The sequence below is a fragment of the Gossypium raimondii genome, chromosome 8, assembly GCF_025698545.1.
Source record: "Gossypium raimondii isolate GPD5lz chromosome 8, ASM2569854v1, whole genome shotgun sequence".
Taxonomy (NCBI): domain Eukaryota; kingdom Viridiplantae; phylum Streptophyta; class Magnoliopsida; order Malvales; family Malvaceae; genus Gossypium; species Gossypium raimondii.
The window spans coordinates 5,334,308-5,344,331 of NC_068572.1; the positions used below are offsets into that span (position 1 = coordinate 5,334,308).

Below are 10,024 nucleotides of genomic sequence, written 5' to 3' on the forward strand. Positions count from 1 at the left end.
TTCCACACGCCTCTCATCGCCGATATTGTCTCCCTCAAAGACTTCCTTGCCCACCTTTGTTCGAACTCTTCTTTCGACATCCCAACGGTGCCTTTGAACCAACAACTCAGATATCACTTGGTTCAAAACTTGGCTCGGATACCACTTGTCACGGGGCTAGACCTTTCGTCTCGCAAACCGTTCGGCCTTAGGCGATCCGTTCGTCCAAACTCGCCTAAGTCAGCCTTTACGCCCAAAAGTGAGGATTCTTTAGAACTCCTCCAAGGCACCAACTTGTATAGCGGAAGCGATTGTGCCAAAAGAAGCTAAGCCAAAGAACAACAGAAAGAGCGCTCGCAAAGTGTTTGAGTAAATGCTCTCAATTCTTATTCACAAAGAATAATGAAACAATTCAGGAGTAAGTACAAGTGAGGGGGAGGCTCTCTATTTATAGTTGAGCTCCCCCAAAACCGACGGTCAAGATACAATTACATCGACGGATGAGATTTAACCATATCCCTTAATTTTAGGGATTTACAAGATAAGCCTTATCAAATCTAATCTAATCTTTACAAGATATGATTCCCTCTATCTTCTAAGATTAGTTACCATATTAGCCTAAGTTGCCATCTCTTCGCTATCGGGCCAACCAAAGCTTCAATCGACAAAGCTTCTCCAATATCTCTTTGAATCGGGCCAATTCTTGTGGGCCAAATGATCCCCATCTGAGCAACAGACCTCCATTGGATGCATTTGGTGCGCTGGTCACGGGCTTTGAACTGCGGCCCGTGACACTAGTGCCAAACTTTAGCATGGACATTTGTTGCAGAGAATGTGACTTGCTCCTCCTCCAATGGATCAAGTGCAAAGCTCTTCCCTCTCATTTTTACTTTGAATACATCGTTATCGTTTACATCTTTTGAATTAGCTGGCCAACACTCAACAAAATTTGACTGATGTTAAGTACAAATAACACATCTTTGATAAATTTTGTACCTAAAATGCTTTCAATTGCAACTGTGCCTTTTCCCATAACTGCAATGTACTCTCCATTGTCAATCTTTGCTTGGACAACTACTAAAATATCCAATACTTTGAAAATATCACAATTCACATGATTGGTACAACTACTGTCAATGAGTCACTTCTCACTTGTATGACAGATTGCAAAGCAAGTGGCCACAAAGAGTTTCTACTTCTCTTATTCGTCAACAACTTGAGCAAAATTCTTTTGCTGCAAATTCAGTTGTGCGACATCATTTTGCTGAGTATTGCTTTTGCAAATTCTTTGATGGTGCCTCATCTTCTGACACTTTTCATATTGTTGGTCTGGGCCAAAAGTAACATGTTTTAGCCTTATTCTTAATGCGTTTTTGGATGATTATTCAATTTAAAATGGTGAATTTTATGCTCTCAATCATTTAAATTCATGTTTCTATACTTAGGAGAGCATTTGGGAGGAAAATGAGTGAAAAATAAGCGAAAATCATAGCAAGTTTCAAGAGCCACACAAGCTATACACACACCCATGTAAGCCACACCGCCTGTCATATGACCATGTGCCAAGTAGTGTCGAAATCGTGAATCGCACTCTAAACATGCGGGAAAAAGCGTTTTTTAAGTTTTTTTTGGACATTTTAAAACCTATATATGACACAAATAAGAAGAGGGGAGTGAGCTATCATAGAATATTCATGAAAATAACTCGAAAAACACCATTGAAGCCGATTCTGAAACAAATTTTCATCAAGTTTGAAGACTCTCTTTTAATTTCTTTGAATATTATTATAAGTTTCTTTGTTTTTTGTGGTTATACTATGTTTGAGATGTTTTTATTTGCAACCATGAATTAATTTTCTAAATACCTAGGGGAGATGAACCATGTTTGATGTGCTTAAATTAGAGGAGTAATAAACCCTGTTTAAGAGTAGATCTAGCATAATTGAGTGGATTTGCATTCAATCTTAGAAATATGACAACATAAATCTATCGGATTAGAGTCAAATCTAATAGGGGAATCCATAGATCGAGTTAATGCGATAATAGGAGTTTTAATTAGAAAGAAAATTCAATTAATCAACCTAGAGTTAGTTGTTATTATTCTTGAAGAGAGATATTAGTATAATTTAGGATTTTATGAATCAAGATATTAAGTGAAGAAATTGCGTAATTTAGATTGATAATGATAGATGAGATCTAGGTGAAACCTTTACTGTCTATTGTTTTGCTTCTTGGTTGTTATTCATTTATTTTTACTGATTTGTTCTTTAACGTGTTTGTAGTTAATTAATATAGTTAATTTTAGCTTTTAATCATTAACTCGAATTTACCGGTTAAATAATAGATAATTGGTAATTACTAGTACTTATAGTCTTCGTGGGAACGATATTTATGCTCACCGTAACTATACTATTAATTGATAGGTGCACTAATCAAATTTTTAGTTGGTTTACGATTGCATCATTTGGCTTTCTCTAACATTTGAAAGGTGGATGACCCTTTCTTCTACAATGTTTACAAGGAGGAAAATTAGATTTTGTTCCTATATTTGTAATGAAAGAATCAAAACCTAAATTTTCCTTCTTGTTGTTTTCATGTTTCTTTCCCTCTCCTCCTCGACTGTACTAAGCTTCCGCAGCTAATGCACCTCAACAAACCTTTCAGATCTCATGAATCTTCTCTACTCTTGTGCCTGCAAAGCATTCATCAACTCTGCCAAACTAATCTTTGATAGATTTTTAGTGTTTTCCAGAGAGGAAATGGTAGCTTCAAATATTTCAGGAACAACGAGAAGAATTTTTTGAACTAATTTGGAATCAGAAAATTCAGATCCAAGTAATCTTACTTTGTTTACAATTCCAAGCAATTTGTCAAAGTACTCCTTCACCGTCTCAGAGTCCTTTATCTTCTGGAGTTCAAACTCTCTAGTAAGGTTTAACATTTTCATGCCTTTAATCCTTTATCTCCTTCATACTCCCCCTTTAAAAAAATTCCAAACTTCAAAGGGTAACTTCTTTGTCATGGTTCTGAGAAAGATTTCGAATGAGACTGCAGCAAATAACATAGCTCTTGCCTTTGATTTTCTTGTTTCCTCTCCTCATGATTTTTGATTTGCGCCATAGTCGGATTGGAAGGTAATGAAGGAACTTTGTAGTCCTCCTCCACAACTTCCCAGATATCAGTTGTCTCTAGATAAACCTCTATCATTGTTGTCCAGACATGGTAACTTTCATCATTAAAAACGAGTGGTGCAAGTGCAGTAAAAGGGATTTCTGAATCCATAAAAGAAGGAAGACAAAATGTTTGCCCTTAGTTACAAGTCCCTCGAGAAGATAGCTATTGAAACCAATTTGTTGAGTTTTTGAGAATTTTTTTTTTTTTTGCAAAAAAGATAACAACAAAGGCAAGAGGAAAGTAGAATTAATTTTTATTGAAAGTTTTATTGAATTGAAAACTAGTGTTTATATAGGAAAAAAATTCAACAACCATTTACTAAAAATAGGCTACTAAAAGATTTTCAATCTCTAAAAAAAAATCTCAAAATCAGCATCAAATCAAAACTTAATAAAATTAGCTAGATTATTTTGTTATAGTAACTAAAGCAAATCTTCAACAACTTACTATGGTTGAAGAATGGTCATGTATCGTCAAGCTCAAGCTGGAACACGAGCGTGTGGTAGGCAGTATCGATTTTACGAGATTTCACATTGAACAACGAAAAATTACGATTTTTAGGTTTTTCGAAAATTTTAAGACATATATATGACAAAAATAAGGAGATAGGAGTAAGTCGTCATAGAATATTTAAGAAAACAATTCGAAAAACACCATTGAAACAGACTTTGAAGCAAATTTTCATTAAGATTGAACATTCCCATTTGATTTATGAGGAAGTTATAATGAGTTTCTTTATTTTTTTCAGTTATACAGTATATTGGATGTTTTTATTTTCAAGTATGAACTAATTTTCTAAATACTTAAGAGAAATGAAAACTATAATGGATTCCGTCATTTGATTTTTATTTTACGCAATAAATACTTAGTTTCATGTTCTCAGTTATGTGTGCTAAATCCTTGGTTTGATATTTTTAGATTATTAATCTATATTTGATGTGCTTAAATCGGAGATTAAATAGACCCTACTTAAGAGTAAATCTTGCATGATTGAGTGAAGTTACACGCAACCTTAGGAATAAGTCGTTATAAATATATTCGATTAGATTCAAATCTAATAGAGAAATTGTAATACAAGTTAATGCGATAATAAAAGTTTTAGTTAGAAAGAAATTCAATCAACCAACCTAGAGTCACTCTTATGCTTGAAAGAGATATTAATATAATTTAGAGATTTTTACAGATCAAGATACTAAGTAAAAATTACGTAATTTAGACTAGCAAAGGCATCTAGGTGAATTCTTTCTTAAATATTGTTTCGCTTCTTGGTAGTTAATCAATTTTCATGTTTTATTCTTTGTCGTGTTTGTTAGTTAATTAAATTAGTTAATTTTTGTTTGAATCAATCATTCGAATAATTTGGTTAATAGGAAAATGGTAATTACTAATATTTGTAATCCTCGTGAGAACGATATATTTGTTTATCATAGCTATACTATTAGTTGATAAGTACACTTATCTTAATCAAAATTTTAATTAATTTCATAACACAGCGGAAATTAATCGTGATGGCAGGACAAAATGGATCCAGTAAATCAACAATCATCAGTTTAATTGAGAGAAATTATGATCCTCTTTAAGGGAGTTGTGAAGATCGATGGTCGAGATATAAGGCCATAGGTCATTAAGGAAACTCAAATCATTGTTAGCCAAAAACCAACACAATCCGTAGAACATTTTATTCGAAGCATCCTATAAAATCGATGAATCTGAAATTATCGAAACGTCCAAAGCAGCAAATGCACATGACTTCATCGTAGGCCTAGCAGACGGTTACGATACCTGGTGTGGAGACAATGGTGTGCCGAACAGGCTATGCTGCTTAAATAATATATTGAAATATTACGTATTTAACATATGATTCTTGAAAAACATTTAAATTTTATTGAAAATTAGACATAAAAACAACAGGCTTATAAAAGAAATAAAAGAATAATATGAAAAAAATTATATAATATAATTATCATCTCTGATCACAATAGTAAATATGTTTAATAGTAATCAATATTTCTTATATCAATACCGTTAAATTAAGACTCGATTAATAATTATTGTGCAAGATTTTTGTTATTTATTTGTATCATTGAAATAAGGTTACCACTGGCACAAAAAGAAAAATCACCAAATAATTAGCCATTACTTGTTCATAGTTCATTATTATATATAAAAATAAAATATACGAATTAATTGAAGATGAATGTAATTCAATTATTTTAATATAAAAATTATTATCAGAAAAGTAATTCTATCATTTTATATAAATTCAACCATCGCTTACAATAACATTTAAAATTATCGGTTCAACAAAAAAATTTATCCAATTTTATATAGAAGTTCAATAAATATTTTTAGTAAAAATAAATAGATTTGTTATATATCATAAATCTAATTTTGTTTAGTAACGCTCCAAGCAAAATTAACCTTTTTAATGCAGGCGGTTAACATGCATAGGCAAAACAGAATCTTGGAATTTTTTGTGTTATTATCAACAATTCCCCTATTTTGACATCAGAATCTTCCATTCAACCCCTTTCTAAACCATCATTCACATTTACCACCTAAAAAAGAGGGGAGAAAAAGAAGACTAAACACCAAACATTACATTTAGGGTGACATTCACCTGAAAAAGAGAAAAAAAAAATAGTCTGTATATAGCCCACTTCAGTGATGTCCATTTTTCAACTATCTGCAGCTCTGAAAACAGTAAGCAATGCGAGGAAGAGATTAATGATGTCCAAATACAAAGATACAGCAGCCCATATGTACTCATCATAAGAATATCGCTTGATCAAGTTGTCGGTGTCATATATGATATAGCCGCAGAAGATGATGGAGGCCAAACACCCGTATATCATCACCGAGATTCTACCCAGTGGGAACAGTATCTGAAACCCAAATTAACGCATTTAGCAATGATATGGAATAAAGATTTGTATATATACAGTGTAAAAACATATATGAACAAACAAGGCGAAGATTGGAGTATACCTGGATCAGAGCGAAAACCATAAGAACAAGGACAGCACCGAACAGGAAAGGGCCGAGGAAGTTGAAATCATGACCTCTCTTTGCAGCCCAGAAGGTGTAAAGGGTTAGAGCCACCACCACGACGGTCGTCAAAATCACCGACTCCAAAATAACCTTCCCTGCTCAGCAAACAAACCATTGAGCTTCTTTTAGTATCTTTATTCTTATTGAGATGCAAAAGATACATGGATCATAAGTCATAAAGTTCTCTCCAAGTCTAAGCTAATCCATCTCATCTTTCCGACTCCAGATATAAATAGTGATGACTGCAATTTATTTTCTAAAATTAAATTTAAGGAAATTAAGAAAGAACCCATCAGAACCCAAGTTATGTCTTCTTAAGTTTTTCTATACATCTAAGCTCCAAGTCCCTGTACTTTTCCTAGATTTAGAATTCAGTTTTTCTACTTTTATTTCCAAATATTTAAACCTCCCTTCTAATATCTACAACATTAAATTCTTCTGGGAAAAAAGATCAATTCATCCACACCCTTAATTAAAAAACTAAGTATTTAATCTAGTATTTATTATAAGTAATTTAAAGTTCATTCTCCGAATTCTTTTTTTTTTTAATCAACATTCTCCTAATTCTTATAAAAGGCATAATAAATCAAAATCTTCTTATGTGAATTTATAATTTTTTTATGAATTAACGTAGTTCAACTTCTTCAATTCTATCAAACGAAAATCAAGAATCCATATCTTACCACTGGTAAAAGCGCACGTCAATCCAACAGCAAAAGCTAAAGAAACTGTGAAAACTCCAAGCAAAAGATAGTTCACTGGATGCTTCTGGTAATAGTAATACAATGGACACAAAGCTGCAAGCAAACGAATGAATTCTCATTTTAGTTAAACCGAAAAACCACAAATCAAGACCACCAAGAAAAAGCAGAAGAAGAAAAAGAAACGTACTAATGAAAGGCGTGATAATTAGGACAATATAAAGAGCCAAGCCGGCGCCAGTACTGACGAAGAAATTAGAAATCGGATGGACAGTAACCACCGTGGCAGCCACCGCGATTGTAGCAAACAACTGAACAGCAATGATGGAGTAAATTTTCCGGATAAACGCCCACCTCATCTCCGGCGGTTCTAACATCATAGGATACAAAGGCCTCGGTCCGGCCTCCGTATCATTTTTCCGGTAAGGCTGGTTCCACATGATCTGGTGAAAAGAATACAAGAACTTAGAGTGGGAATTGGCTGCTAAATTGAGGGCTGGGGCTTTAATTGGATTGTTGGGAGGGAATTTAGGGGATGTTATAAACGCAGAGAAATGGCGGTTTTTGGTGAAGAGAAAGTTCTGGTGAGAGGAGTGGAAGTTCAACGAGATGTTGACACGTTGAGTGTGAGAGGACGTGGATGGCTCTAAAAGATTCTAGACTAGCGAGTAGGATATGGGAAATGGCAATCGCGTAAAGTAGTTTTAAATTTCAGTTAAAATTAAATTAATCATTTGAATTATTTAATTCGGTTAATTTTTTTTTAAATTTTAATTAACAGATAATTCAGCTCAAAATTAAATAATTAATTGAATTAATTAAATTTAATAAATAATATTATATATTATATATTGGACTATTACTAATTCGGTTAATTCATCAAATTAATATTATCAATTTATTTATTTCTAATATATTTTATACTGAATTTAATAAAAAAATCAAAATATATAAATTTTGATTAATTTAATTAACCGGTTAAATTAATTGAAATATTTCGATTCGATTAATAATTAAAGAATTAAAAATTTTAATTAAATTAATTAATATTAATTCGATTCAATCAACTAGTTTTAACTTTATTCGCAAGGGAAAAGGAAATTCGAGGAGTGGGTTAAGAGTATATTATTATTAGTTTTAAATTTGAAAGTGGATTAGAAAGGAAGCATAAAAAGAGGGGAATATGTAGTTCCTTGCGAGTGAATTCCATGTTTCGATTCTTTTCTTTGCTAGAGTTTTCTAGCAATGTTGGTTTTATGCCTTTTTCAGTTAGACGATGTCAACGCGAAGCTAGATTTGAAACTGCCGAGGTAAAGATTCCACCTAACACTATAATCTATACTATTAATAAAAATTTCACCATAAAATTTAGATTCACGTTTATTAATCTATTTTAATTAAATAGCTCAAAAAAATATTATATTTATAAAAATAACTCAAGTTTAAGAATAATAACTAAAATAATCTGAAATGAATAGTAAAATCGAGTTGTAGTCTGTCAATAGCAGGAACCAACTCATATTTTGAATTCATGATTACTTAATAATTGTGTCACTTAAAAAAATAATTTTTTTGGTTCTGGCCTGTTAATGACCAGAACCAGTGTATTTTTTTTAGACTGTATAATATTATATACAAAAAATAAAAAAATAAAAAAAATTTTAGGTGCTGGCCTGTCAATGGCCGGCACCCCTGTACACGGAAAAAAAAATTTCGAGTTTTGGTCTGTCAATGGCCGGTACTAGAATAGGAGAAAAAGTAAATTATTTTTTTTTGTGGTGGCTTGCCAATGACCTGCATCACCTTTTTTGTGAGAATTTTTTTTACTTTTTTCGTGTCAAAAAAAGGTATCAGTACACGAAAAAAGTTAAAAAAAATTTTTTGGTGGTGGCCTGCCAATGGCCGGCACCACATTTTTTGTGGGAATTTTTTTTATACATTTTTCGTGTCAAAAGAAGGTATTAGTATACGGAAAAAGTAAAAAAAAAAAATTGTGGTGGCCTAAAAAAAAAATTGTGGTGGCCTGCCAATGGCCGGCACCACCTTTTTTGTGAATTTTTTTTTTACATTTTTCGTGTCAAAAGAAGGTATTAGTATACGAAAAAAGTAAAAAAAAAATTTGTGGTGGCCTGCCAATGGTCGGCACCACCTTTTTTGTGGAAATTTTTTTTACTTTTTTCGTGTCAATAGCAGGTATCAGTATACAAAAAAAGTAAAAAAAAAATTGTGGTGGCTTGGCAATGGCCGGCACAAATTTTTTTTTTTACTTTTTATCGTATTCTGGTGCCGGCCATTGACAGACCAAAACTCAAAATTTTTTTTTCGTGTACAGGGGTGCTAGCCATTGACAGACCAACACCCAAATTTTTTTTTCTTTTTTGTATATCAATATTATACAATCTAAAAAAAATATACTGGTTCCGGCCATTGACAGGCCAGAACAAAAAAAATCTTTTTTTTTAAGTCTGACACAATTATCAGGCAATCATGGGTCTAAAATACGAGTTGGTTCCGACCATTGACAGGCCACAACCCGATTTTACTGTTCATTTCATGCTATTTTGGTTATTGTTTTTAAACCTGTGTTATTTTTTTGTAAATATAATATTTTTTGAGCTATTTAGGTAAAATAGCCCGTTTATTACATTAGTAAAATTTTTAATTTATCATTGAATAAAATTTTATTTTGATATTTTGATATATTTTAATTTTATTATACACATTTTATTATCTCCGTCAGTTTTATATATTTATACAATTTATTAAATGTTTTACTAAGTTAGTGCCGCTCTTAATCGGTCACCAACTCAATTAGGTAAATTATAGAAATGTCTTTCTTTAATTAAATAAATTACATTATTTGAAGATATTTAGACTTTTCATTTTAACAAAACCAATAAAATATACATATTGTTAGATTTGAATTCGCACCAATTAGATTAATAAAACCATAGTTATCACTCAATCAAAATTTTATTTTAATATGCACAATTTATTATCTTCATAAATTGTATATATATTAATATATTTGATTGAGTTAGTGTCGAGTTAACTCGATCTTGATTTAAGATTGATGACAACACCATGAGAAACAATTTTAATCTATTTTTTCAATTTAA

At 31.9% G+C, this 10,024-nt stretch overlaps 1 protein-coding gene across 1 annotated transcript; it reads right to left on the reverse strand.

Annotated features, from left to right (window-relative positions):
* Positions 1–5,615: 5,615 nt before the first annotated feature.
* Positions 5,616–7,504, reverse strand: LOC105790476 (protein LIFEGUARD 2). The gene is made up of 4 exons (XM_012618086.2): positions 7,096–7,504; positions 6,888–7,001; positions 6,142–6,299; positions 5,616–6,038 (listed from the first exon to the last, which is right to left on the reverse strand). The coding sequence occupies exons 1-4, from the start codon at positions 7,343–7,345 to the stop codon at positions 5,832–5,834; spliced, it is 729 nt and encodes a 242-aa protein (XP_012473540.1). The 5' UTR covers positions 7,346–7,504; the 3' UTR covers positions 5,616–5,831.
* Between the last annotated feature and the right edge of the window lie 2,520 nt (positions 7,505–10,024).

Bases quoted from the DNA above. Each gene is read 5' to 3' on its own strand.
- LOC105790476 (XM_012618086.2), bottom strand. From the start codon at position 7,345: ATGTGGAACCAGCCTTACCGGAAAAATGATACGGAGGCCGGACCGAGG. The intron at 7,002-7,095 runs GTACGTTTCTTT...GTTTGCTTGCAG, and splicing joins AATTATCACGCCTTTCATTA to CTTTGTGTCCATTGTATTAC. The intron at 6,300-6,887 runs GTAAGATATGGA...TTTGCTGAGCAG, and splicing joins GACGTGCGCTTTTACCAGTG to GGAAGGTTATTTTGGAGTCG.